Source organism: Panthera tigris, chromosome B4, assembly GCF_018350195.1.
Source record: "Panthera tigris isolate Pti1 chromosome B4, P.tigris_Pti1_mat1.1, whole genome shotgun sequence".
NCBI lineage: Eukaryota > Metazoa > Chordata > Mammalia > Carnivora > Felidae > Panthera > Panthera tigris.
Window position 1 is genome coordinate 130,111,182 of NC_056666.1, and position 27,836 is coordinate 130,139,017.

The window sequence follows — 27,836 nt, forward strand, 5'->3', positions numbered from 1 at the left end:
TTTCCAGCGAGCGCGTGACAACAGAGATTAGAGCAATTAGAGAAAAGTCATCAGAGGGCAAGGCAGGAGCCACCACGACACCCAATTACCAGGGCCGGCAAGACACGGGTGAAGCACCAACTCACTCACACAGATGACAGATTTGCACAAATTCCAAAGCAAGGGAGGGGCAGGAGGGGGGAGCCAAGTTCCATTTGAGATTCTCTTGTTTCCGTTTCAACCTGCTCTCTGCTGTTTGCGGCAGCTTTCACATCAGTGAGGCCAAGAGAGGCAGACGGGGCGGAGGTGATTTCAGTCCCATTTTATAGAAGAAGCGACTGCGGCCCAGGGGATGGGGAAGAACAGTTGCAGAGCGCGTCCAGGCCACAGGCCGGACCTTCCCGGCTGAAGGCGGGGATCAGGGTGGCCCCAGCCCCCGGGAGAGGTCCCCGATGGCTTTCCGTCCCGTTCTCTGCTCTTCTCCTCTCCCTGAAAATAATCGGCAAAGGGTTGAAGTACACGGGCATGCTGTCTGGGGCTCACGGTGGGCTTGGCATCTGCACGGGGGTGACCTTGCCCTGCAGCAAACGACAGAATTATTTCACCGATGGCTGCTGTCCCCAGCTGGTCACGGTTTGCCGAGCCCGGTCAATGTGCCGTGTGCTTTTCCTCCCTGGCAGGGAGCAGTGCGGGTTTTCTCAGCATCTGAGCGCGGGTGGTCCATTTTCATGCCCCCTTATTAGGCCTTTCCCAAGCCTGGCCTGGTCCCCCCATGGCAGCTCCCCCCACCCAAGCATCTTAACCTTCCTGCCTGGCCCACCTTGCCCTGAGCCTGGCCTGGGCAAGAAGCCAGCAGTGATGCAGGAGTGCCCCCTGGTGGTGATAGCCTGTACCGCCCACTGGGACTCCAGCCAGGGGTCTAGCTAGCCTCACTCCCCACCCACACCTCGCCGACTGCCTGACTGCCTGCCTGTCGGGGCGAAGGGAAGACTGGGAATCTGTGGAAGAAGCACAAAGACCCGAGGCCTGAGGAAGTTGCGGATGGCTCCATCCCTGTTCCAGCAGCTGGCAGCAAGAAGGCCCCTGGGTGGCAGGTGGATACCAGGCACAGTCAAGAAAGAGGGCAGGAAAGATGTTCAGCATCAGCGTGGCCCATCAGAGGCGCTCGGGAGATGTGGGATGGATGAAAAAAAGAATAAGCGGATGAGTGAATAAATGAATTCGTTGTTTCCTAAAAGATAGTGCGAATATCACTATCAGTAAGCAAGCTGATGTTTAGATAATATTGATTAACTCCTTTAAAAGCGATGTACTTCTTTTTACATGTGTTACTTATTATATATCTGGCCCATCGGATTAATTGTATCAAGTGTATTTTCGGAGCGCCTGGGTGTTCAGTCGGTTGAGCGTCCAACCTTTGATTTCAGTTCAGGTCACGATCCTAGGGTCGCGAGATCAAACCCCGCACTGGGCTCCATGCAGCACGGAGCCTGCTTAAGATTCTCTCCCTCTCTCTCTCTCTCTCTCTCTGTCTCTCTCCCTCTACCCCTCTCCCCAGCCATGCTCTCTCTCTAAAAAACCATAAACAAACAAACAAATATAAAACAGATGTCTTTAGGTACAAAAGGGCCAATGCAAAAAAAAAAAAAAGAACTTTAAACATGTGGGTATCCTCAGGACCCAGCAAAGAGGTGTTTGATTAATGCTAGTGTAATAAATTAATGAATGGAGACACGGCCAGGCAGACTGTGGATGGTCTTATAGAGCAGTATATGGGTCCCAAACTCGGCTGTATGTTGGAATCACCTGCTTTAAAAAGCATCTCTGGGCAGGTATGTGTCTCTGACCGTCAGGTGGCTGAGGAGGGAGCCCGTGTGTTTGGGCACTCAGTTGGGGCACCGTATTAAGGAGCAGCCTGACTTCACTGCCATTGGAGAGTGTGAAACTGCCACCATCAGAGGAAGCAAGCCACAGTTGGCGACCTGGGATCCACTCGCTGGGTGAACGGTCGGCCCCAAGGAACTTGACGCTATCACTCAAGGGAAGAGAAGTGAGCTTCTATTTATGTAAAGTACTTCTAATTAACACAATGTGTAAAGTTGATGCGCATTTACTATGATTGTAACATAATGGCTAATTATTTCTCATTTATTCACCCTGCATATCATATTTTATTTAGCATGTCTTTACTATCAGTCAGTATTACATTAATTGCTGTTCAGAACACAGAGAATTTTCTGTCCTAAGTTTATTGACACGTTAGCTCTTCACTTATTGAAATTTTCATTTATTGGAAGTTTCTCCCCTTAAACAGAAAAAAAAAAAAACCCTTATTGAAAACTGTGACTAGTTAATTATCAATGTAAGGTAGTTAATGTAATTATAATCTGTTTATCTGTTTTAACTGGATCCTGGTTTCCTCATAACAATTTTCAGTTACTTTGTTGAGTAGAAGTTGAAGGAGCGAGTGGTTTAGGGTGGGCTTTGTAAAAAGCCTTCCAAAGCTACACATAGTCTAGAAAATGCAGGTTGAGTTCATATTTGATGTGTGAGTTGTTATCTTGTTAGATACTATTAATAAGAAAAAAGAATTTCCAGTCGTGAATTTTCATGGCTATTCCTCTGGGAAAGAATTGAGAGAAATAAATTCTGTATTATTTGCAAAGATTGACATACACATTGAGATTTGAGTCTAACTTTTTATATCAGTTTAATGGTATTCAGATACCCCCTATCCTTTTTTTGAACTTTGAACGGATTTGTAAAACATAAAATGTGAATAGATTTGTCATAGCACGGGGTCAAAAATTAGTCCTGTTGATGGCAAGTTATTCGATATTAATTCCCTTTTATGAACAAATGCAATTAAGTTGCAAATCCCTTAACAGAGTGCGGTGTTGGGCCAATGTTTTAATCGGTATTAGGAAATGTCAGATTAGCATCCCCAAGGAAGAAGAAATCTTTGGCACAAGGCTGAAAACATACGTGTTAGTTTTAAAGCTGTGCCTTTGCTCTCTTACATGGCTACAGGGAATATAAATCGGTACATCCTCTCTCAAGGACAATTGGAGAGTATCTATCTAAATGATAAATGCACCTTCTCTCTAATTCACCAGTCCTGCTGCTAGGAAATTATCCTCCAAAATCCTCAACACCTGAACATAATAACATGTGTACAAGATAATTCACTGTAGCAGTCATTTGCAGAGCACGTGACTGGGGACAACCTGAATATCCATCAACAGAGGGCCAGTTAATAAAAACCTGGATAGCCGTGCTTTGAAACACTACGTGGCTGTAAAAAAGAATGAAGACTCGTCAGCAACAAAAAATAACCCAATTAAAAATGGGGCAAAGGACTTGAGAAGACATTTCTCCAAAGAAGATGTACAATGGCTAATAAACACATGAAAAGATGCTCAGCATCACTAACCATTAGGGAAATGTAGATCAAAACCACAATGAGCTACCACCTCCCACCCATTTGGAGGACTATTAGCGAAAGAAAGAAAGAAAGAAAGAAAGAAAGAAAGAAAGAAAGAAGAGAGAGAAAGAAAGAAGAGAGAGAAAGGAAGAAAAGAGAGAGAAAGAAAGAAAGAAGAGAGAAAGAAAGAAAAGAGAGAGACAAAGAAAAGACAAAGAAAGAAAGAAGAGAGAAAGAAAGAAGAGAGAGAAAGAAAGAAAAAGAAAGAAAGAAAAGAGAGAAAGAAAGAAGAGAGAGGAAGAAAGAAAAGAGAGAGAAAGAAAGAAAAAGAAAGAAAGAAAAGAGAGAAAGAAGAAAGAAAGAAAGACAAGAGAAAGAAAGAAAGAAAAGAGAGAAAGAAAGAAAGAAAAGAGAGAGACAAAGAAAGAAAAGACAAAGAAAGAAAGAAGAGAGAAAGAAAGAAAGAAAAGAGAGAGAAAGAAAGAAGAAAGAAAGAAAAAAAGAAAGAAAGAAAGAAAGAAAGAAGAGAGAGAAAGAAAGAAGAGAGAGAAAGGAAGAAAAGAGAGAGAAAGAAAGAAAGAAGAGAGAAAGAAAGAAAAGAGAGAGACAAAGAAAAGACAAAGAAAGAAAGAAGAGAGAAAGAAAGAAGAGAGAGAAAGAAAGAAAAAGAAAGAAAGAAAAGAGAGAAAGAAAGAAGAGAGAGGAAGAAAGAAAAGAGAGAGAAAGAAAGAAAAAGAAAGAAAGAAAAGAGAGAAAGAAGAAAGAAAGACAAGAGAAAGAAAGAAAGAAAAGAGAGAAAGAAAGAAAGAAAGGAGAGAGACAAAGAAAGAAAAGACAAAGAAAGAAGGAAGAGAGAAAGAAAGAAAGAAAAGAGAGAGAAAGAAAGAAGAAAGAAAAAAAGAAAGAAAGAAAGAAGAGAGAGAAAGAAAGAAGACAGAGAGAGAAAGGAAGAAAGGAAGAAAAGAGAGAGAAAGAAAGAAAGAAAGAAAGAAAGAAAGAAAGAAGAGAAAGAAAGAGAGGAAGAAAGAAAAGAGAGAGAAAGAAAGAAAAAGAAAGAAAGAAAAGAGAGAAAGAAGAAAGAAAGAAAGAAAGAAAGAAAGAAAGAAAGAAAAGAGAAAGAAAGGAGAGAAAGAAAAGGCAAAGAAAGAAAGAAAAGAGAGAAAGAAAGAAGAGAGAAAGAAGAGAGAGGCAAAGAAAGGAAAGACAAAGAAAGAAAGAAAGAAAGAAAGAAAGAAAGAAAAGAGAGAGAAAGAAAGAAAGAAAGAAAGAAGAGAGAAAGAAAGAAAGAAAAGAAAGAAAGGAAGAAAGAAAAGAAAGGAGGAAAGAAGGAAGGAAGGAAGGAGGAAGGAAGGAAGGAAGGAAGGAAGGAAGGAAGGAAAGAGGAAGGAAGGAAGGAAGGAGGAAGGAAGGAAGGAAGGAAGGAAATAACAAGTGTTGACGAGGGTGTGGAGAAAATGAAACACTTGTGAATTGCAAGTGGGAATGGAAAATTCCACAGCTACTGTGGAAACAGTATGGCAGTTCCTCCAGAAGATTAAATGTAGAATTACCATACGATCCAGCCATTCCACCCCGAGCATATTCCCAAAAGAATTCAAGGCAGGGATGCAAACAGATATTTGGACACCTGTGTTCAAACATCACCTGTATTCACAGCAGCCAAAAGATGAAAAGAGTCCCAAGTGTCGGTGGACGGATGAATAAACAAAATGACATACACCGACAGTAGAATAGTCTGAAGCCGTAAAAGGGAAGGCGGTCTGATACATGCTGCGGCACGGATGAGCCTTGAACACGTTATACTTAAACATGAAAAAATTTTGCTGACGGTCGCGCAACGTTGTGAACGTGATGAACGTCACTGAATCGTACATTTGAACTGGTTAACGGGCACCTGGGGGACTTCGTCAGCTGAGCCCCCGACTCTCGATTTCCACTCGGGTCCACGATCCCGCCGTCGTGGGCTCTGCTCTCTCTCTTTCCCTCTGCCCCTCTCCCCCACCCTCTCTCTAAAACAAAATGTAAAAAAAAATAAGAAACTAAAACGGTTAAAAGGCCAAATTTTATGTGACGTAGGTTTTAACACAATGTTTTCCATTGATGATGGCATTTTTGTAAAGGGGTGCAGGGACCTAACTCCTCCTCTTTGATTAGGGGTCAGCCTTGGTTACTGGCTTCTAATGAAGCGATGTTGCCCGACTTCCTAGGCCAGGTCGTAAGAGGCAAAGCAGCATCTACCTAGCGGTCCTGTCTGGGAGCCCCGAGCCAACCTGTACGAAGCCCAGCTACGCAGTGAGATCAGGCCAGAGAGACCTCACAGAGATAGAGGACAAGGCCAGCAGGTGTGAGCCACGTGAGAGAGCCTTCAGGTGACCCTAGCCTCAGCCCTGAGCCGCCCCGGTTGGCACCAAGTGGAGCGGAGACAAGCTGTCCCGCGAATCCTGTTCAAACTGCAGATCCGTGAGCGAAGTAAGTGCTGCCGCTGTTTTAAGCCACTAAGTGCTGGGGGTACTTTGTTACGCAGCGCTGAGTAAATGGAACAGTAAACATATTCCTTATGTATTAGAGTTTATTTCGATTTAATTTAAAAATAATCAGATACAAATACGACAGATTTAGACTGCATAAAATGCCTCATGCCAACCAGCTGGTAAATTGGGTATTTTCTCTCTCATGGTCTGTATGCCGCATCTATAAAGCCATTAAAGGTGCAAGGATACTTTCACCTGAATACTGAATGAAGTCGGGGAAGTCAAGGGGCTGCAGAGACATAGCCGACTAGGAACACACTCGGGCTGGGATCTTTACCCCAGAAGGCGAGGATATGGGTGGGAAAGACAAAGTTTGCTGGAACTACATGGTATGAAGGGATATGTTTCCAACTCGGTAGGGCCAAACTCAGAATAAACTTGGTCAGGGCACCTGGATGGCTCCGTTGGTTGAGCGTCCGACTCTTGATTTCAGCTCAGGTCGTGATCCCAGGGTCATAAGATTGAGCCCCGCGTCGGGCTCCGTGCTGAGTGAGGAGCCTGTTTAAGATTCTCTCTCCCTCTGCCCCTTTCCCCAACTTGCTCTCTCTCTCTCTCTCATAAAATAAAACATTAAACAAAGACAAACCTGGCCAGCAGGTCCTTGAAATAAAATACAGAAGGTGGAGAAGTTATATGAGTGATGTACGTATCACACAAGGTGGGGTTTCGAGAAGCTTGAGATGGAAGTTACGGCCAAAGCAAGAGAATTTCTGATCAGGACCATTGAAGGGCAAAAGGTTTATTAGGTAAACTTAGAAGAAGTTAAAAACAAAGGGATAGTGTGTGCCCACTCTTCCATCCCTGTGTATGTCCCTCATCACACCATCGTGTTCTGGAACTCTTGCTTGTTTGCTTACCTGTTTACTTTATCTCCCTGTATTAGTCAGGGTCCGCTAAGCACTGTAATAAGCATCCCAAACCCAAGAGCTCGACTCAACACAAGTTCATTTCTGGTTCTTCTGACAATTCAGTGCAGCCCTTTTGGTGGACAGGCCTCCACGGGGAGATCCTGGGACCTGGGTTCCTCCCATCTCCATGTTCTGCCCTCCCCTAACCCATGGTCCTCCCTAGCCAGCCAGCAGTGAGAACAGAGACCTCTTGTGTGGGAGGGTGTTACAAGTAGAGGACATCCAACAGCCCAAGTCAGTCACATGGCTGCTCTCACTGCAAGGGAGGCTGGAAATGGAGTCCATCTTGGGACCAGAAAGATAAGAAGTACCCCCTCTGCCCTACACCCCCAGTATAAGATCCCTGGATGCCAGCTCGCATCCACCTAGCTCATGGTATGTGACATCATGCCTGGCATAAATTTGGAGTCTGTCAGCAAATCAGTGGTGCTTGAGCTGTGTCATGGGCCTTGGACTGAGTGAGCACTTTCCTTGTAAATGCCCTGGGATGGGGGAGGGGGAGGTGTCATCACTCCCGTTTCTCAGATTGGGAAACTGAGGCTCTGGTAACTAAGCAGCATGCACAAGACCACGCAGCTAGCCTGTGCCAGGGGCAGGTCTTAGACCCAGAAAGCCTCTGCTACTAGATGTCTGTCCTTTCCACTCCCCTGGCTGCCTCTCCAGTACACACACTTGCTGACTTGTTATCAGGGCGTTATCTTCAAGGTTATCTTCAAGGCCACTCTCCTTTCTAACAATCAATGAACCATGTTTGACAAGCTGTGGGTTCCTTGGGGTGGCAGCTACATCTTGCTCATCCCTACGTGCCCCTTGGCTACCAGCACAGCCCTTGAACACAGTAGGCACTCAAACCATGTTTGGGGGATTCATTTGTTCACACGGGCTCAGGCTCCATGCTTTGCTGCTTGCACAGTATGGGGGTCATTTACATCTTATACAAGAAATGGAGGGGATATGTATTCTATGACCCCTCTCTGCGCAGTCAGAGCTGTCTCTGACAGCAGGACCAGCGCTTGCCCTGAAACTCACTGCTGAAGCACATATGAGGGTTGCGTGACAAGGAGGCCAAGGCCACAGGTGTCGCCTCTTCCGCATCTGGGTTAGACCATGAGCCCCCACACATACACACGTAGAATGCTCTGCCCCAGCTAGTCCCAGGAAGAATAGACGGAGGGGAGAGCGAGGTTTCTGTCCATGGTGCTGAACTCACCTCGGGTGCCATCTCGTTCTTTAGCCCAGCGGCAACTTACAGCCTCCTGGGGAACCAGGTGAACGTACAGATTCCCGAGCCCCTTCTTTGGAGACTGGGATTCTGAGGATCTAAGATGGGGCCCTGGAATCCCATTGTACCAAGTACCCATGATTCTAATGCAGCCGTTCTGATACCGGCTAAAGTTGACTCGCTGAAACGGTCGTTGGTCCTGATGAAGTATCTGCTATGTGCCCAGCGCTGCACTAGATACTGTGAGGCACAGAAATGCACCCAGCAGAGTCTCTGCTCTGGGAGAAACTTACAAAGCATTCCGGAGGAGATGATGGAGGCAAGGATGGAAAGTACTCCCTCTGTCTTATGTGGACACTGTGGTAGGTCCATACTTCACCTTTAGCCTGCAAGGTGTGATAAGGAGTCACCTGAAAACAGTAGTACCCATAACCATAACCAACATTTGTGTCCTTCCTTGGGGTCTCCCTAGCCCTATCTGCAAAGGCGGTGTGTGATACATTCTCCTCCTTCTGATCTCCTTATGGCTCGAGACCCAGATCCACCATCACCTCGCACATCAAGTCTTCTTGACCCCTGTTGCCCTGTAGGCCCCCCAAATCCGAGTCCTTCCTCCTTGTGCTCCACGGTCTTGTTTCCTCATCGTTACATGATGTGCCATGGTTTCAATACGTCCCAACTAGGATCTGAGCTCCCTCTCAAGGGTTGGGCTTGCACCTGATTCCCCTGTGTAACCTCTAACACAGGGATGCCTCCCCCTACTCACCTAGAGGAGGTGAGCAGTAAATTCTTATTGGATGGGTGGCTAGGAGGAGGGGTAAGTGGGTGGGGGAATGTGCCCAATGGCTGTGCTCAGGGAGAAAGCCACTGGGTTACACAGCAGCTGGAACAAGTGCTCAGAACCAAAAGAAATCAGGGTCGGCCTTGGGGAAACCAGGCAATGGGCCAAATGCCATTCAGGCAGGGCCAGCTTCCGGTCAAGGTCTGCCTCTCCTTTCTCTGGGTGTTTGGGGAGAACAGGAAGTGGAACCAGGACGGCTGTGTCTGATGAGAACAGATGTTATCTGGCCCTGAATGTGGGACATGGGGGAGGGGGAAAGGAAGGGGGAAAGAGAGGGGGGAGATCCAGAACCAACAAATGGAACATCCACATCCACAGACCCACTTTATTTTACTTTCTATTATGGAAACTTTCAAACACACCCCAAAGTAAAAAGAATAGTATAACGAACCCCCACGTTCCCATCACACAACTTCAAAGACCACCCCTATTTAGCCATTCTTATTTCATTCTTCCCCTCAACCTCTTTTTTAAAGAAAATTCCCGGGGCTCCTGGGTGGCTCAGTCGGTTGAGCGTCCGACTTCAGCTCAAGTCACGATCTCACGGTCCATGAGTTCGAGCCCCGCGTCGGGCTCTGGGCTGATGGCTCAGAGCCTGGAGCCTGCTTCCGATTCTGTGTCTCCCTCTCTCTCTGCCCCTCCCCCGTTCATGCTCTGTCTCTCTCTGTCTCAAAAATAACTAAATGTTAAAAAAAATTTAAAGAAAATTCCCAACATTACATCATTTCACACATAAATATTTCAGAATGTATCTCTTACATATTAGAACATTTCTTATTTAAAAAAATAAAAAAGAGGGGCGCCTGGGTGGCTCAGTCGGTTAAGCGGCCAACTTCAGCTCAGGTCACGATCTCGCGGTCCGTGAGTTCGAGCCCCGCGTCGGGCTCTGGGCTGATGGCTCAGAGCCTGGAGCCTGCTTCCGGTTCTGTGTCTCCCTCTCTCTCTGCCCCTCCCCCATTCATGCTCTGTCTCTCTCTGTCTCAAAAATAAATAAAACGTTAAAAAATAAATAAATAAATAAATAAATAAATAAATAAACAAATAAATAAATAAATAAAAAAGAACCTCAGGGCACCTGGCTGGCTCCGTTGGAAGAGCATGCAACTCTTGATCTTGGGGTCATGAGTTCAAGCCCCACGTTGGGTGTAGAGATCACTTAAATAAACTTTAAAAAAAAAGAACCTCAATATCATGATCATACCTAATAAAATTAACAATTTCTTAATACCATCTACTACAAAGCCCATGTCCAAGTTTCCTCACTTTTCGCAAAAACACCTTTTTAGGGGCACCTGGGTGGCTCAGTCAGTTAAACAGCCGACTTCGGCTCAGGTCATGATCTCACACACAGTCCGTGAGTTCGAGCCCCGCCTCAGGCTCTGTGCTGACAGCTCAGAGCCCAGAGCCTGCTTCGGATTCTGTATCTCCCCCTCTTTCTCTGCCCCTCCCCAGCTCACTGTCTGTCTGCCTCTCTCTCAAAAATAAACATTAAAAAAAATTTTTTTTTAAAAAACACCCTTTTAGTGTCCATTTATTTGAACCACGATCTTAACAAAGTCTATGCGTTGCATTTGGTTCCTATGCCTTTTCAATCTCTTATCATCCGTAACAGTCCTTCCTTCTGCCTTTGATTCCATCTTTACTCGAAGAAACAAAGTCCTTCCTGGAGAAGAATCCCCTTTGTGGTGGGCTGAACCCTCGTGGTGTCATTTAACACGTTCCACTGTCCCCCCATTTCCTGCAAACTGGTATTTAGATCCAGAAGGTTGGCTGGTGTAGGGTCAATTATTTGGGCCAGCCGACTTCCTGGGTGGTGTTGTTTCTTTCCTATGGCATCATTATCAGGAGCACTGAAGGTCAGATTTTCCCCCTTGGGGTGATACTAAAAATGCTGAGCGTCACCAGGCTGATCACCCACCTGGGTGAAACCACCTGGGCATCCACCAGGGGAAACGAGGAGGCCACTGCGGTAACACAGGCGAGACTGACAGTGGCCCAGACCCGGATGGCGGAGTGGAGGTGATGGCCGGTCCAGCACCCCTGCCGTCCCCTTTCACAGCCGAGAACAACCGAACTCAGGGCGGGGAGCTGCTGTTTCTTGAGCAGGCATTACTTGAGCGAGGAGCTTTCTCTGCAGCCTCTCAAAACCGCTCCGCACTCAATGTAAAAGTCACTGTGTCAATCCCACCGGTGGGGCCAGTGAATAGTGAAGTCACCTGCCCAAGGCACAGAGCCAGAGATGGAAAGGAGAGGAGTCTCCAGAGTTGTCCCGCACTTTGCTCCAAACCTTGCTTCTGGCACCTCTAAGCCCTGGGACCTGGACCCATGGCCTTCTTCCTCTCTGGGCCTCAGTTTCCTAATCTACAAAATGGGAATGATACTTGCCCAAGACCAGTACAGGGTGGTCCAACCTTGCCCCTCTCCCCCACTGCCCATCCTGCCCGTGGGGCCCACGCGGGCCACCTTAGTCCAGAGTGCAGGCAGCTTTATACTCTCCCACACAGACATACAAAGGGTTAAATCCAGACACCCACCCCCTTCCTCCATCCCAATTCTGATCCTTGCTGACTCTGCTCCCCCTCCCTAGCACAGCTATTCTGGGACAATGGAGGCAGCAGATGGCCCGAGCCCTGTTCCCTCCACCGACCCCCAGGATCTGGGAACAACCCGCAAATCTGCTGCTGCTTCTAAAAGCAGGCCGGCCGGCAGCCTTCCACACACAGGGCGGAGAGGACAACAGCTGCGGAGCACATCCCTCCATCCCCCACCAGGGCTGCAGGGCCAGGGCCACCCCTGCTCGGTTCACGTCCCACAAACCCAGCATTGGGTTAGCCCAGAAAGAAAGGAGGCCTTGGAAGAGCCCAAGCAGCCCGACTCTGCACTTGACCTGCTGTGTGACCACAAGCACATGGCAGTCCCTCTCTGGGCCTCAAGCTCCTCCGTGGAAACCAGGGCTGAGGCACTGAACTGGCGTGCAGTGGTTCCAAAGACCCCAGACGGAGTTGCATCAAGGACAAGGTTCTTCAAGGGCTGGAGGGTGTGCTCCAAGGAGCCCCCAGCCCTGGCTGTCTGGCTCAAGGCCCCTCCATGCCTCAGGATCTCTCCTCTGTCTTCCCGCCTGCCCCCAGCCCAGAGCCCCATGGTGGCCCGATATCACCCGGAATGATGCGCGGGGAGAAGAGGCCTCGCATCCTTAAGCCTCCCCAACCTTTGCGCTGGCATTCCTGAAATTTCACTGTGATCGCTTTCGTTCATTCATGCAACCTCTTTGGGACCTGCAATCCTAAGGGTGCTCGCATTGATTTATCTCCTACCGTGGCTGTCAAACTGTCCCTTTATCTGACACCAGAGGCTGACTCCCTCAGCTGAGTCTCCTCTCTGCCTCTCCCAATTCTCTGGCTACCCCCAACCCAGGCTCTGAGGGCAGAGAGAAGGAGCAGCCCCCGGCACACCAGCACCTCATGGCACACACGTGTCCTTCTGCGCAGACCTGTGTAGAGAGGGGACGTGCCGCACGCACACCCTCGCACGCCCCGGCTGACCGTGACCCAAGCACACGCTAGTAACGGTCACCGTTCACTGTTCACTGAGCCCTTTCTTCCCCGCGCCCGGCTCTGTGCATTTCACGCAGATATCAATCCATGAAGAAGGTATTCCTTTTCTTATCTATTAAATGGGCAAACAGGCCAGAGAGACCAAGTGGGCTCCTCAAGGTCACGCAGCCGGCAAGGGCAGAGCAGAGACATGTAGCTCAGGACCCAAACCAACACCACCATCCCCACTGTGACAGGCAGAGCAAAGACCCCCGCCCCAGCCAGGAACACAGTGGCTGCAGATCTAACAGGAAACTAGACCAAGAGAGGTTTAAACAAATAAGGGTTTAATTTTCTTACAGAACCAGATGCCAAAAGGGACAAGTGTGCATGATTGTCATGGCCTTTCCTTCGTGATAACGAGGCAGCCACTCCAGATCTAGACATCGCACCCACATTCACAGCAGGAAGAGGGGATACGGGCCTGGTCTTCCCCAGAAGCCCTTCCAGAAGCCTCCCTATTGGCTTCGTTTAGTTCACACTAATAGACTGAGCAAGGGAGGCTGGGAAAATGACCAAAAAGATCATCACGACCGGCTGGGGTCCATCATGAGCCAGGATCTGAGTCTGGGCAGGCTGATTCTCTAAACAAAATGGGATCTGTTAGCAAGGGGTGGGAGCAAGGAGCTGGAGACTGGTCGGCAACACCCGTATCTGCCACAGACCCTGGATTCTGCCACTATTCCACCTGGGTCCCCTCCGTGACTGGGAATCCAGCCAAGGGAGCCGGGAGTAGGCCGGCCCAGTGCTTGGCCCCAGGGGGAACGACAGAGACCAGAGCTGGGGGTGGAAGGCCAGACCCCACCAGGGGCCCAGGTAATTCTCTAGAGGGTTAGGACCCCTGAGCCCCAGCCCAGCTCAAGGGCCCCCCCTCCCCCATGCTTATTCAATCCAGCCACTCAAGACCCACAGAAGCCCAGTCCCTGGGGCCTCTCTGGCCCTCACCTGGTGCACCTGTTCCCCGGGCTGTCCAATCCACTTCCCGGGGGCCTAGCATGCCTTCACTGCCAGCCACCATCCAACCCTGGGCTGGTCCACCGCTCAGAGGCCATGCCAGGGACTGTCCACCAAAGGGCACTTGCCACAGGTCCCCAGGGCTGCCTGGGGAGGCGAAGGATAACCAGAGGCCTCAGCCCAATCTTTGCCCAGCAGTTCAGGGTTCATCTGGCCACCAGCTGTGGGCACCAAGGAGTATCTGGGTAGAGGAGACAGTGGAGGGAACGAAACCTGTGGAGAGACCAGAAATGGGCAAGATGGTCACCCTGACCCCCACGCTCAGTCCACGGGCTCCTGGGGGGGGTGGGGGTACACGTCTCAGAGATGGTTTGGAGAGGAACTTCTCCACCACGGCACTATTAAAATTTAGGGCCAGAAAGTTCTTTGTTGTGGGGCGGTCTGTGCATGGTAGGATGCTTTGCAGCACCCCTGGGCTCTACCCGCTAGAAGCCAGTAGAATCCCCCTGACTCATAACAATCAAAACTGTCTCCTTGGAGGGGCGCCTGGGTGTCTCGGTCGGTTGAGCGTCCGACTTCGGCTCAGGTCATGATCTCACGGTCTGTGGGTTTGAGCCCCACATCAGGCTCTGCATTGACAGCTCAGAGCCTGGAGCCTGCTTCGGATTCCGTGTCTCCCTCTCTCTCTCTGCCCCTCCCCTGCTCATGCTTGCTCTCTCTCTCTCTCTCAAAAATAAATAAACATTAAAAAAAATGTTTTTTGTAATGTCTCCAGACATTGCCAGATGTCCCTGGGGGGACGGCCCCTACTGAAAACCAACTGTTTAGAGAGAGTTCAAGGGCCAGAGATGCCATGAGGAGACCCCAGCCGAGGCTAGACTATCCGATCACATGTACCTGAGTCCACAGTCAGCTCTAGCTCTTTTAGGCAGGAACCTTTGGATTCTAGAATCTTCAGGCTTAGAGAGAACCGAACATCCATTCTTAAACCTCTTGATAGTATAGCCACAGCACGTACACCCTCACTGATGAGGAGCCCACCCCCATTAGAAGGCAGCTCCCTTCATCTTAGAAATCTGAATTTTTTCCCTATGTTGAGCCAAACTCTGCCTCTTTGTAATGGCCAACTTGTTCGATGCAGCCCTGGCCCCAGGGCCCTTGAACGGTTGTGAGCCCTCTGCTCCACGCAGACCGCTCTGCACAAGTTCAGAGCCAGGCAGCCTGGTTCCCCCAAGGGTTCCATTTCAGGTCAATCCAAAGTCAAGACCGAGCCTACAAGGCCTTGGGGAATCCTCTGCCCCATCTCCAACCAACCACATTGGCAACTCTCTCCCCTTTCTTCTGCGTGTCAGCCACACCGGCTTCCTTGAGCAGGCCCGCCCTCCCAGCACGTCGAGTCACAGGCTGTGCTCTGACAGGCCTAATGTTCCTGTGGCCTGTTTGAGAGCAGAACCGGAAGGTGCCTCGGGGGCATTTTAGCCCTCTTTCCAACCATCTACCCACGGAAGAGAACCACGGAAGAGTATCAAGGAAACAAAGAGCCTACAAAAGCTCAAATAAAAATTTCCCATCGGGGCCTGAAGTTCTTCCATTAGAGCATCTCCTCTGCTCAGCGAAGACATTTCAGTCTTCCAGGGGCTCCTGAAGAATCCCAGAGGATCAGGACGGGGAGAGCCCTTCAGATCCACAACACGCTGCCTCCCTGTGTTACAAATGGGGAGACCGAGGCCCAGAGAAAGCAAGGTATTTGCCCAAGGTCACGCAGCAACCCTGGGGCAGAGCAGGGACTGAAATGCATCCCCTCGGCTCCCGGTTCTCTGCTCTCAGCCGCCAGGGCCCTCCTTCCCTTCGGGCTCTCCCATCTTTGGACGCCTGGATTCAGCTCCCTGTCTTCCAATCCTACACTTTGGGCCCCCGGACTCACCTGGAAGGGTCCTCCTCAGGGGAGAAGGGGCCTTCTAGCTTAATGACATTGAGCTTCCCCTCAAAGACGCCATAGCTGAGGGTGACCTGGGCAGAGAAAAGCGGAGCCGGAAGTGCAGGTTGGCCGGGTGTCCCTCAGGGGACCCCACGAGGGGGCAGTGTTTGCGCAGAAGCAGGGAAGGCACATAAGGCATCATGAGGGGCACGCAGAGCCTGCCTCTGTACCTGAAATCCCACCCTTCGCCCTGAGAGCTCCGCTGAGGAGCCCACCCCACTCCACAAGGCTCTTCAAGCTTGGAGGGCACGGCCATGCCCGGACTCCATTTGGGTGCCCAACAGTCCACCCTACCTGTGAGGCTGGAATGAGTCCCTTGCCTACAGACTAGGAAACTGAGTCGCGACAAGGGAAGTGAGTTCCAGCAAATTCCATGCGTGGACAGAGGTTGCCTGAGACTCACGGCGGGGCCGTGGCCCTCCCTCTCCTCCAGGAGCTTCAGGTCACTCTACTCGCAGTGAGGACATGAGATGATGCCCCTTGTCGAGGGACAGCAGAGCGCAGCGGTTAAAGACTGTAGGCTTAGGGGCCATCCAGGCAGGGCTCAAATCCCCTTCATGCCCCGTGCCATGGTTAGCTCAGCTCTCTGGCCTCAGTTTCCCTACCTACAGAATGGGAATGTCAGTACCGGCCTCGTGTGAACGTTGTAAGGAACCAGAGAGTTACAGCAGATAAAGCCACCGGCCTGGTGCCTGGCACAGTGAGTATTCTGGAAATCCCAACCGTTAGGGTACCTGGTTTCGGTTGTCCCAAATCTGTCCCCCTTTTCCTGGCTTCAGGCCCTGCAGTCCCATTGGGACCAACCCTGCCGGCAGAATCAACACTAAGTCTTGGCCCTGGTAGGAGACAGGTGTGACCCAAGCAGGCCTTCCAACTGATGAACACCAGCCCCGGGACAGGGCGGAAGGGACAGCTCTCCCCTGGCGGGTGCGGTGGAACCCTGGGGCTGCCACCCCACCAGCATGAGGGGCGAGCCTGCCTGAGGGTGAGCCCAGTGTCGGGAAGACAGGTGACAGCGGGCACAGCGTGAGCAGGCAGACTCAGCCCCGCCTGGCAAGCCAGCCCGCGGCTTCTCGGGGACGCGAGCCCATAAGCGTACTCGTTTGTTTGACCAGCCTGGGTTGCGTTTCTGTCCTCTGCCACCAAAGGACTCTGACTCGAGCTGTTGGGCGGAGGACCCCAGGGGCTTTCCCAGCCACGTCTGGGTGAGAAAGAAAGCAGGGGGCTGCGGGCAGGCAACCTCTGATGAAGGGGGGACGACCAACAGGCAACGTGGCAAAGGGCAGGCCTGGCCCCTTCGGAGGGATGCGGGAGGATGGAAGTTTGAAGAAGGGGCAGAGGGACAAGGGGGAGCGGGCAGCGAGGGGAGCGGTCTGAAGCTGAAGGCAAGCTTCTTCTGCTCCGTGCAGGTCCTTCCAGCTGGCATTCAAGGACCAGAGCAAAGAACTTGAGCATCACAAACGTTAACCCTTGAGGGTTGGAGGTGGGCAGGGCTGAGCCGCTGTGTGCCCTTCTGAGGGTCCTTTGCCACCGTGGGCCTCGGTTTCCCCATCAGTAGGGGACAGCCCCACCCGCACCCTTCCCCCACTGCCCCGAGGCCGGCTCACCTGCTCTGGGAGCTGGGCGGCCCCCAGCAGCTGCAGGGTCTCCAGGTGGGAGTGGAAGAGGGGGCTGGGCTGCAGGTGGCCCCCCAGCTTGCACTCGACAATGTAGCCCACGGTGCAGTCGTCGGGCAGCCGGATGAGCGCGGCTGTCTCCACGAAGCGGGAGCCACTGAGAGACAGAGCCGTGCTGTGGCCACCGGCCCAGGCCCTCGGCACCTAGAGCTCTCCCTGCCTCCCAGAAGGCCCTCCCTCATCTGCCTCCTGTGCACTGGGTGACCTTGGGCAAGCCACCAACCTGGGGAGCCTCAGTGTCCTCTTCTGTGAAATGGGCGTGATAACGGCCCTGCCCTCACTGGGCCATTGTGTAGATTAAGAGGAAGAGCGGTAAGAAGACGCCCCTTCTAAATGTGTCCCTTCTTTTCTTTATATTCATTCACTCATTCATTCATTCTTTGTTGAGCTTAAGGATCTGGCTGGTGCCAGGTGCCATGCTAGGGCTGCGGATACAGAGATGAGAAAGAAATGCTTGCTGCCCTCTTCTGAAGGGAGACGGGGGGACAGGTCGTTCCAGACTAAGACTGGCACTAAGAGGGAAGCATGAGGCCTGGGAGACACCGGGAGGGTAAGGTGGGCTTCCCAGAGGAGGTGGCAGTCTTTTGCTCTGCTTTTTATGTCACTCTGACAGTGGCAGTCTTTAAACGGAGTCGCACAGGGTATTCTGGAGTCAGCCAGATGTCGAGGAGGGGAGGAGCAGTGTCCCAGGTTAAGGGCACCACCTGACTGCATACCCCACGAGCTCCCCCGGGGGCCAGCCTGCCCCACTGCACAGGGTCCAGCCTTCCCTCCCCATCCCAGCCCGTGCCCGAGGGTTGCACCTGCCCGGAGGGGGTACCTTTCCCAATTCACACAAATACCCCGTAAAGGTGGGCAGAAGCCCAGATGGGGGCACCAGGCACAGGGATGACCCCTGGTCACGAGTACATAGCTGCCGTCGGCATGCCCCGAGGACAGCATTACCACCTCTAACCGGGACCTGAGTTCCCCCCACCCCCCCCGCACTTGGAGGACCGCTCTGACCCCGCCCCATCCAGATCGGAGCAGGCCAGGGTTGTGCAGACCTTGGAGCCAGAGCCAGCAGCTGAGTGACCTTGGACTAGTCACTTATTCGGCCCCTCACAGCCTCAGTCTCCTCAGCTGTGGAAAGGAGGCTAACACACCTTCCTCCCAGGGGCTGTGATTACTCTTGGGGAAGCACAGGCCTGGCTCAGAGCCTCTCTCAGCAGCCTCTCCAAGCAGACCTCGAGAGGCCAGGCCTTTGCCACGTACTCACCAAAAACCCACTCTGGGGGCCTCTAGGGCTATCCCAGTCCAAACACCACCTCTTCCAGGAAGCCCTCCTCCCGTCTCCAGGCAGAAGGCGCCCTACATCTTCCTTCCTCTGAATGCCCCTAAACTTGGCCTTCACCTCCCCTGTGACGTTTACCCGGAAGAAGAGGGCTGCACGTGGGACTTAATACTTGCCTGGCTCAGACCAGGTGCCGACCCAAACATTTCCCCATTTAGCCCCCACAACAGCCCTTAGCTATTAAATTATTAGGTTTTACAGAGGGGGGCACGGAGGCTCCCAGAGATGACACAACTCGCCTGTGAGTGTATCCCTGAGGGCAGGAAGGCAGGTGGCTTGCTCACCACTAACTGTGTAACTCTGTGACACAGCATGAATGCCAGACAGTTCCTCAGGGGCTCACTCCCGAGCCCTTCCTGCTGCAAAGGCCGCCCGCACCAGGCCCTCCCCTCCTCCCCCTGCCCCCTCCCCCCGCCCCACCTTGGGGCTTTGCTTACCTGGCCCACGGGGCCATCTTCAAAGCCAGTTTGCGGTTGATGCAAAAGCCAGCGCCCCCAGTGGCAAACCAGAACTGTACCAGCCTCTGGGGGGAGAGGTAGGGGAGGGCCAAGGTTCAGGGTGAGCCTGGGGGGTGGGGGCGACGGCCAGACCACCCCTCACCCCCAACCAGCATGGCTCCAGGCTTGGGAGCGACACCACGATCACCGGCCAGGGGCACTGGCCTCGCCACTTACAGCTCCTGGGAGGGAGAAAGCTTTTCTGCACGAGGAGAGAAGGGGGCCTCCCGTGGAGGAAAGAGAGAAGGACAGACGGGCCCGCGAGCCCCCGAGGCCAGCAAACCCCTTGACATCGCAATCTCAGGAATCATGAGTATACCTTTGGGGTGTAAACCACTCTCTGCCCCCACCTCCTCTGTGGGGATTTGTGAAGCCAGAACTCCTGAGCTTCTCTAAGGCTTTCGGCAAGCACCGTACCCTCTCGGCTACACCCGCTCGTGACTAACGAGTTCCCTGAGGTTACCCTCTCCCGAGTACACAGTTGGTGCTTAATTGATGCATGCGGCATTGGGTGTGGGTTATCCCTCTTGATGCAGCAGTGAGAACCCTGGGCAGGAAGTCGGGAAGCCTGAGTCTGGGGCCTCGGCCTCCTCCACCGCACAGCCGTGTAACCTTGAGAAAGTCACCGCTCCCCTCTGGATCGCAGATTTGTCACCTGTGAGTGCATCTGCCCCGGTTGTGAAACCCAAGGGTTCTCCTGGCCCTGTGCCCTCCTCCTGACCACCTCAATGAGCTACTTCTGGAAATGCCGCCCTCTTAGATAAAGCAGGGTAAACAGGTTCTTAAGGACCTGGCACACAGTAGGTGTCCAATTGATGCTTGTTTGGTGAACTGTGGGCTCAGGGCTTCTGCTCCCAGATAACTAAAGTAACAACAGCAGGTCACTGTATACGTGCCTTAACCCTGCGCACGGGTATATGGGGTCCTGTGCTGCAGATGAGCCGACGAGGTGCAGAGAAGTGAGGTGCAGAGAACCGAGGTCCCCGAGCTGGGACTGAGCCCAAGCCGGAGCTCTTGCCCGATTCTGCTGCCCTCCCCCCCACAACCCAGAGGGTACCCCAGAATCCGAACAGGCTGGGACACTTTGGGGCGGAGTCTAGGGAATCCCGCCTAGGAGTCTGTGCGAGAAGAATATTCGTGCACGTCCTGGAGTCGGGGCCTGGGCGGGCCCAGCAGTACTGAACCTGCTCGGGAAGCACGAGGCTCAGAGAGGAAGGCCGAGCTGGTCGCTAACACTCACTAGTGTCATCACATGTCGGGTCCCATCCCAAGCACTTGGATGGGTGACCTCGCTAAATTGTTTCTTATCTTGCTCACAACCGTCCTGTCAGGTGGGGACGCTGATCGCCCATTTCACCGGTGAGGAAACTGAGGCACAGAAAGGCGGGACGACTTCAACGAAGGTCACGAAACCAGGAGGCGGCACAGGTGGCCCGTGAACCCAGGGAGTCGGGCTCCAGAGCAGAGTTCTCAACCCCTCCATCCAAGCGTGTGGTGGTGCGGGGGCCCTCTGGGGCACCCGGAGCCGACTCACACACACACACACACACACACACACACACACACACACACACACCCCTAGGGCCCGGGAGGATTTAATTAGGGCTCAGAGGCCCCATTAGCCGCTGATAATTAAGGTTTTGTGTTTCCTGCTCTTGGTTTCCCTGATGAAGCAGATGGTGAGCCGGGGAGGCAGAGAGCCCTACAGCCTGGGGCTCCTGCTCCACACGCTGCCTCCAGGGAGGGGGACCCCCTGACTAGCCTTTTCCCTGGGGCCAAGGGAGCCCCCTAGGGGCCTGGCGGGGCCTGGCGACCCGGAGAGAACCATGCTACGCACGGCTACTAAAAAAATGCGTCCCTATTTATCTGAAAGTCAAATGTAACTTTCATCCTGGTTCGGGGCTTGGTTTTTTCCCCAAATCTGACAGTCCTCGTTAGTGCCCATCTAGGTCTGGAGCTGAAGCTGGGGACCCCGTTGGGCCAGGTGTCACCTCTTTAGTCTGTGGACAGGAGGGGTGCGCAGGGGAGGGGCTCAGGGGCTGCGGGCAGCGCAATCGGCCAGCTGGCCCAGCAGCACTGGGCACTTGAACCGCTGGTACAATACATGACGATACCAGGGGCTCCAAGCCCTGCCCCTGCCTGCCCTTGCCCATCCCCCCGCCCCCGGCCTGGCCGCAGCCCACACCCGTGGCCTCCGCTGCACAAGGAGGAAGGGAGGGACGCACCGTGCGGTTGTGCGGCCTGGGCTCCGAAGCGCGGATAGGCCGGTTCAGGCTGGGCCGGCCTAGGTAGACGTCTCGGGTCTGTGGGAAGGTTTTTAGCAGCTTCAGCAGTGCCCTTGGGTTCACATAGTTGTCGTCATCCACGTGGCAGAACCACCTGTGGGGATCCAAGGGGGGGGATGCTAAGCTTGGAGGAGGGTTCCCAAGGGCTGCTGGCCAACCAGGCTCCCCCTGAGCCCCCCCCCATAATAAGTCAACAAAATCAGGGAGAGTAGCTGACATTTAAGGCACACGGTCTGAGCCAGACAGCATCTCGTGTGAGCTCCCGAGAAAAGTGTGCCCACTTAACGCGTGGGGACCAAGACTCAGCAAGGTTAAGACACTTGCCCAAGATCCCACAGCCGGTAAATGGCACGACTTGAACCCAGACAGTCTGCCCAGAGACAGACCCCAGGAGGCCCTACGTGATGAAATTCACAAGACCCAGCCAAACTTCACTTTCTTGACACAAAACCCTATTCAGGAGCCAGCCTGAGGCACAGGCCACACCTGTCCCCAGAGACCCAGGCACACTCACCTCAGCCCGCTGGCCAAGAAGGTGTCGAACTCAGCAGCCATCTTGCAGGACAGGGCGGGGTGGCTGTGCTCAGCGGAGCAGTTGGTGACCACGAGGTGGGACCCTGGAGAAGTGGGGACGAGTCAGAGGACCCTGCCCAGGTCCTTCCCACAGCCCCGCACCCTGTGAGAATACAGAGCAAGACCTCAGACAGCCTGGAGCATTCTCATTCTACACACGGGGAAACTGAGGCCCGGGAGAGGTGACCCTCCCCAAACCCATACCCGTCTCCAACAAAGAAGCCTGCCCCTCATCCTGGACAAAGGGGGATCCCCACATGCTAAGGGTGGGCAGCCCTGTTTCCTGAGGGCCCCGGGCCAGGGGACAGCCACCCTACCTTTCCCTGGTAACAGCTGAGGGGCCCCCACCCCACCCAGAATTACCCAGTCTCTCCTGGAGGCCTTCATCTGGGCTGTCGGTGAAGACAAAGGTCTACAAAGGAGAAAGGGGAGTCAGGACTAGAGTCAGCCAAGGGCAGGCCCCGGGGGTCGCTCACAGCCAAGCCCCTGCTAAAACACCTGTCCACACCCCTGTCCTCCATCAGTGACAGACACACCCCCTCCCACCATCACACGTGCCTTTAAGACAACATGGCTTTCTCGGCTACGCCCCACCCCCAACACACACAACCCAGCTGTCAAAGCCACACGACTTCATGGTGCACACCAGCACCCACGGGGACCCTACCGGAGTCACATCGTCTTCTATCTCACACACATGCACACACTGCAGTCCCACGTGGCCCCTCCCTGACCACACTTACACAACCCTAGACGCTTTGACAGGAGACAGACTCTGTGCAGACCCACGCACGGGGACACCGCACTGCTTGGGGAGACAGTCACGGCTTTCAGAGCCACGGAAGCTCTCTGGGCGGCCACAGGGCCCTTGCGCAGCTCAGAAATTTTACATCGTGATCCAGTCCAGCTCTCTCCCAGACTGGAGAGGCGCCCCACCAGCAGCTTGCACGCTCCTGGTCCCTGAGGACCTCACTTAACCTCAAGACAGGTGTTGTGATCTGTCTCCCTCGCAGATGGCGAAACTGAGGCTAAGTGACAGACTAAGGTCGGACAGTTGGCGACTGCTGAGCTGGGATTCGAGCCCACAGGCCTTGGACCTCTCCTCCCCACCTCCCAGGCAGGTAGAAGCCGCTCAACCCCCAAAGAAACTGAACACAAACCGAATGAGCTGCAGAGACAAACCCTCCACGGGCAGCTGATGGCAAGACAGAGACCGGCGGCCGGGGACTGGTCTGACCCCCATTCCACACCGAGCAGAGCACGAGCGCCTCTCCCTGCTCCAGCAGGTCCCCTCACCCGCCCAGCACAGCGAGGGCCTCCTCTGACGCTTAGGTGGCCCTGCCCAGGGTCCTGACAACTTTGAACTCTTTCCAAGTGAGGACCAAGGAGAAAGCATCTCACCCGTTTAAAGGGCCTCGACACCCCCATCTGTCACTCTGGCCACGCTAGCCCTGCCCTCCCTCCAGACTTAGGGCCTCTGACCGCAACGCCCCTCCCCGCTCAGCCACAAACACCTCCCTGCTTTCCAGGAACCGGCCCTTCAGATCAGATCAGCGCCGGCTTTGAGCCTCAGTTTACCCAGCCGGAAAATGGGGAGTAGTGGTAGCTGTGAGGGCAAAGTGAAATAGCGTGAGAAAGAACGAGAAAGAGTTGGCAATGAAGTCAGGCTCAGCTTCTTATCTCAGGGGGGAACTGAGGCACAGGAGGCCAGAAGCCAGGGTTGGGCACAGGAAGAGGCAGGAGGGAACCAGCCCTATCTCCCCAGGACCCATGGCCCTTGTTCTGAGCCACTATTATCTTTCAACGGGTTATTGCAAGACCGTCAGATCTCTTTTCCTGTCAGGACCAAAACCAGATAATACCCCCTACCCACCACCCTACCTAGTACCTTCTGTGGCTCCCTACTGCCCCTGGGATAAAGGCCAGCGTCCTAAGTGCGGCCATGAGGGGCCACCCAGTCCCTGTGCCTGATGCAGCCTATCTCATCACTTCCTGCCCCACCTCTTCTCTTAAATTCAAAGGCCTTTCAGTTCCCCAAATGTGCCACATACACGCACACCCTTCTGAGCCTTTGCATATACTGTGCCCTCTTCTTGCCCGACACCCCTCCCATGTGCCCCTCAGCCTCCTGTCCCTCCTTATGGTAACAGCAGCCCCTCGGTTATGGAAATCTACCCTTTGGTCTCTCCCACCAGACAGTGACACGCTGAAGGGCACGGGCCTGGTCTGATTTACGCCCCCCTGTCCCGGCACTGGCTCACCTCCGGGAGGCCTGGGTGGCATCCACCTTCTGAGCCCGTCTCCCTCGGGTCTGTCCCCCACCTTTTCAGATTTAGCTGACACTGTAGGTCCCTGGATATCCCTGCAGAAAGTGTCGGTGCTGGTCCCCTTCTCTATCCCATCCGCTGCCTCGGGGATGCTATCGAGCCTCTTGGCTTTAAACACCATCAAGAAACCATGAAATCCCACCTCATCCAAGACCTCTCGGGGGGGGGGGGGGCTAGCAGGTGCCTCACACTCAGTGCGGGAGCCCCCCCACCCACCCACCTGTGTTCCTCTGGGCCCTCCCCATCTGGCTGGGACCCAGCACCTTGGGGTCACCATGCCTCCTCTCTTTCCTTCACACCCCACATCCAGTCGTGTCAGCAAATTCTGCTCACCCAATCTACAAATTACCCAGGATGCGACCTCTCCTCACCAGCCTCCACGGCCACCCAGCGGCCCAGCCCACTCCTGCCTGCTTGGCTGCAGTCACCTTTCCCCTGGTCTCCCTGCTCGGTCCTGCCCCCACCGGGAGCCTGTTTTCCACACAGCCCCCAGAGAGCCAGTAAAATAAATCAGGCTTTTCTTGCCCTGCTCCTTGGCAAACTTTCCACCAGATAGTGGAACTCTCTCGAGTTGGGAGCATGGGCCAAATGGGTCAGGGATGTTTGCCGATGGATGAATAAGCCGGAATCGGTGGGGGGAGGGGGAAGGAGAGGGTCCCGCAGCAGGGCCGGGGGGCTGGGCGGGGCGCATGAGGCCCGTGTTCCCGTCCCTGGGAACCCGGAGATTGGCACAGAGCAGTGGGCAGAGTTTCCTCTGGGCCAAGGGTTGCATTTAATTTGTTTAAGGAGGAGACTCTGACAATGGTTAAAACCTCACAGGAAAACAAAAGGACAGTCAGCCTGCTGGGGTCAGGGGAGGGGGCGGCTGGGGGCCATCTGCTGCAGGGGAGGGGAGATGTGGGGCCCACAGTGCTCCCCCCACCCCCACCCACCGCCCTCGAGGGGACTGTGGGGAAAGGAAAGGCTCCCCATGGATCACAAAAAAGGGCCTCCCCCAGCCCACCCCCTCTCCCCGGGACAAAGGCCGCACGCGAGCTGCCACAAAGGCCCACCTGCCACCCGGCCGCCCTTAACCAGCTGGGGCGGGCGCCCAGCCCTGGAGAGTTAACCAGCTCAGGCCTGCTCCTGCTGGCAGAGCTGAGAGAGGCTCCGAGACCCTCCTGTCCTGTGCAGACGGGGAAACTGAGGCCTGAGAGGGAGAGAGCCTTGGCCAAGATCACAGAGACGGATAAGCCAAAGGGCTCAAAGGGTGGAGGCGAAGAGGACCCAGAGGCAGTGGGATGGCAGGGTGTCCCCCGGTCTCCCTTCCTCTTCCTCAATTTGAGCATCCTGCCTTTTTTCAACTCTGCCTCAAAGGACGAGGTTTCTAGCCTCTGCCCCTCGTGCTGGGGGCGGAAGGTGAGAGTGTGATGAGTGAACTCATCTCCTACCTCTGTTTAACTGTGCTCAGTTTCCTGGCCTATAAAACAGGACCCTCGGTGCCTGCCCCTTGGGGGCTGTTGTGAGGGTTAAACGGAGTGAGGCACGTGCAGCCCCTTGGCTGCCGAGCTACCCGGCAGGTACTCCCTCTGGCTGCCTAGTTGGCATCTGGGACTGAGCTCGAGGCAGGGAGTGGGCAGCTGCTTCCTCTCTTTGCAGACCTGGTCCTGCCAGGGCCAGCCACCCAGGCTGAGCACCCAAGGACCCTCTCCTGGGGCCCAGTGACCAGGCAGCTCTGAGATCCCGGGTCTCAACAGAGAGGGAAGGGTCCCAACCGGGAGGTGGGACCAGGGCTCTGCGCCCCCAGGCCTTCAGGGTGCTGCGGACAAGCACTTCCTCCCTCTGGCCTCAGTTTCCTCATCCGGGGCAAGGGCACCACCATGGCGATCAAGACAAGGCAGGAAAGGGCCTCAGACCACGTGAGGCACGCTCCCGGGTACACACAGACACAGCACCGTAAACAGGAAGGTCTGCGGGGAGGGCCAGGCTCAGCGGCTTCCGCAGGAGGAACCAGACTCTCCCCAAGAGGAGAAGCTGTGTGTGGGGGCGCCCCAGGGAAGAACCTGGGTGCTGGGGTCCCAGTGGAGAAAGGTTTAAATAGGGTGCCAGGACATCACGGCCAGGAAGTCAGGGGTGGGGGTGCCCTCTCCCCAGAAGGCCCTGGGCTCTTGCCGACATCACCTTCCCGGCTCTTCAGTGTCCCGGGAGCCCCCAACCCCCTCCCAAGGCTCAGTCACTTCCTCCCACTGAGCCAGCCGCCCGCCGTAGGGACAGTGTGTGTGTGTGTGTGTGTGTGTGTGTGTTTGTGTGTGTGTGTGTGTGTAAACGTGCCCCTCCACCTCTCCCAGAGATGGTTCCCCAACAACCCCAAATCACTGACCTTGCTTGGGGAGGGCACCGGGTCTGGGGAGGGCAAGAGCCAGAAGGGACTCAGCTTGTGCCCGGAAAGACATAAGCCACATGCCCCCGCCACACACACACACACACACACACACACACACACACACACGATCCCACAGCTGGCCCCCGCTCCGCTCTGACCTCTCCTCAACGGCAGCCTCAACCACCACCCCCACAGCACACCTCCCTCCCTCCCTCCCCCCCTCAGAAACTGCCCCACAGGAAAGGAGCACAGGAGATGAGGGCCCGCTGCCCTGGACACACCCTGGGCAGCAGAGGCAAGGGGACAGGGGTCGTCGGCAATTCTGAAAGGATGCCCCCCGCCCCTCTCCCTCCCAAACAGGCCCCACCTAGACCTTCCCGTGTCCTCGGCAGCTCAGCCCCTGTCCTCCACTCTCCCAGCCAGGGCGGTAGGACAGCACCCGGGGCCTGGACTGGGTGCAGCCTGGCCTGGGCACATGTCAGAGTCAGGACTCTCAGAGGCCTCTACCCCAGCCGCCCAACACCCCACCCCCCCCCGCCCCCCACCCCCCCGCATTGTCCCCATCGCGGGGCTGGGCCAAGGTGGGCAGGAGCAAAGCCTGTGCGAGAACAGCCAGGGAACAGAGGGACACCCCCCACCCTGCCCCAGGAGGGACTGAGGAGTGGGCATGAGGACCACCTGGCTCCAGAGCCAGTGAGGGGCACAGGCAGGGGCCGCAGGAGCCCTTGATCCTGGGAGGAAGGAGGAGCCGGGAGTGGAGTCCAGACAGGGCAGGTGGGCAGGCAGCTTCTCCCTGGAGGCTGCCGGGGACCCCAGCCCAATGGAAAGGCTTCCACGAGTCCCTCAGGTCAGGGGCCACTCTGGGGGCCTACAGTTGCCCACTTGTCACCTGTTCCCTGGTCCTGGAGACCCACGTGTCCAGCAGCAGCTCCAGGCGCGAGCGGTGGAAGGCTCGGGTCGTCTTGACCGTGATGAAGACATCACGCAACTGCAGCTCGGGGGACAGAGGGCTCGGCGGGCCCAGCGCGGCGGCCTCCCGCGCGCCGTCGGGGGACAGGCTCGAGTGGTACCGCAGGGAGAGGAGCCCCGTGCACAGAAGGGTGAGGAGGGCTCCCGCCAGGCCCCGGAGGAGGCGGCACTGCATTGGCCCCGGGACCCCAGACGGCTCAGCCCCCAAATCCCAACCGGACAGCGAGGGGAGGCTGGTTAGGCTGGGGCGCCGGCAAAGGCCAAAGTCTGGTGGGCCCCAGGGGCAGGCGAGGAGGGCCGAGGTGGGGGCTGGTGCCCTGGGCCGGGACGCGGAGCCATGGCAGCGCCGCCGCCGCGGCCGCTCCACCTGCTCCCGCCGCGCTC

General features: G+C 54.5%; 1 protein-coding gene across 5 annotated transcripts; it reads right to left on the bottom strand.

The window, feature by feature from the left end:
* MFNG (MFNG O-fucosylpeptide 3-beta-N-acetylglucosaminyltransferase) lies at positions 1–27,836 on the bottom strand. 5 transcript variants are annotated; one of them, XM_042993213.1, is made up of 8 exons: positions 27,373–27,836; positions 22,158–22,206; positions 21,736–21,838; positions 21,162–21,315; positions 18,877–18,962; positions 17,038–17,203; positions 8,358–8,450; positions 1–557 (listed from the first exon to the last, which is right to left on the bottom strand). In XM_042993213.1, exons 1-8 carry the CDS (start codon positions 27,625–27,627, stop codon positions 519–521), a joined length of 945 nt encoding a protein of 314 aa, XP_042849147.1. In that variant the 5' UTR covers positions 27,628–27,836; the 3' UTR covers positions 1–518. The 5 variants fall into 5 exon arrangements, with proteins under 5 accessions (XP_042849147.1, XP_042849148.1, XP_042849146.1 ...); XM_042993211.1 differs by lacking the exons at positions 1–557; positions 8,358–8,450 and adding exons at positions 13,569–13,725; positions 15,377–15,462; XM_042993214.1 differs by lacking the exon at positions 8,358–8,450 and having other exon boundaries at positions 3–557.

Coding starts and splice junctions, on each gene's coding strand:
- MFNG (XM_042993210.1), bottom strand. CDS start 27,627: ATGCAGTGCCGCCTCCTCCGGGGCCTGGCGGGAGCCCTCCTCACCCTT. Junction 17,204..18,876: donor AAGATGGCCCCGTGGGCCAG/GTAAGCAAAGCC, acceptor TCTGTCTCTCAG/TGGCTCCCGCTTCGTGGAGA. Junction 13,726..17,037: donor CCGCCCAGCTCCCAGAGCAG/GTGAGCCGGCCT, acceptor GTCTCTCCACAG/GTTTCGTTCCCTCCACTGTC.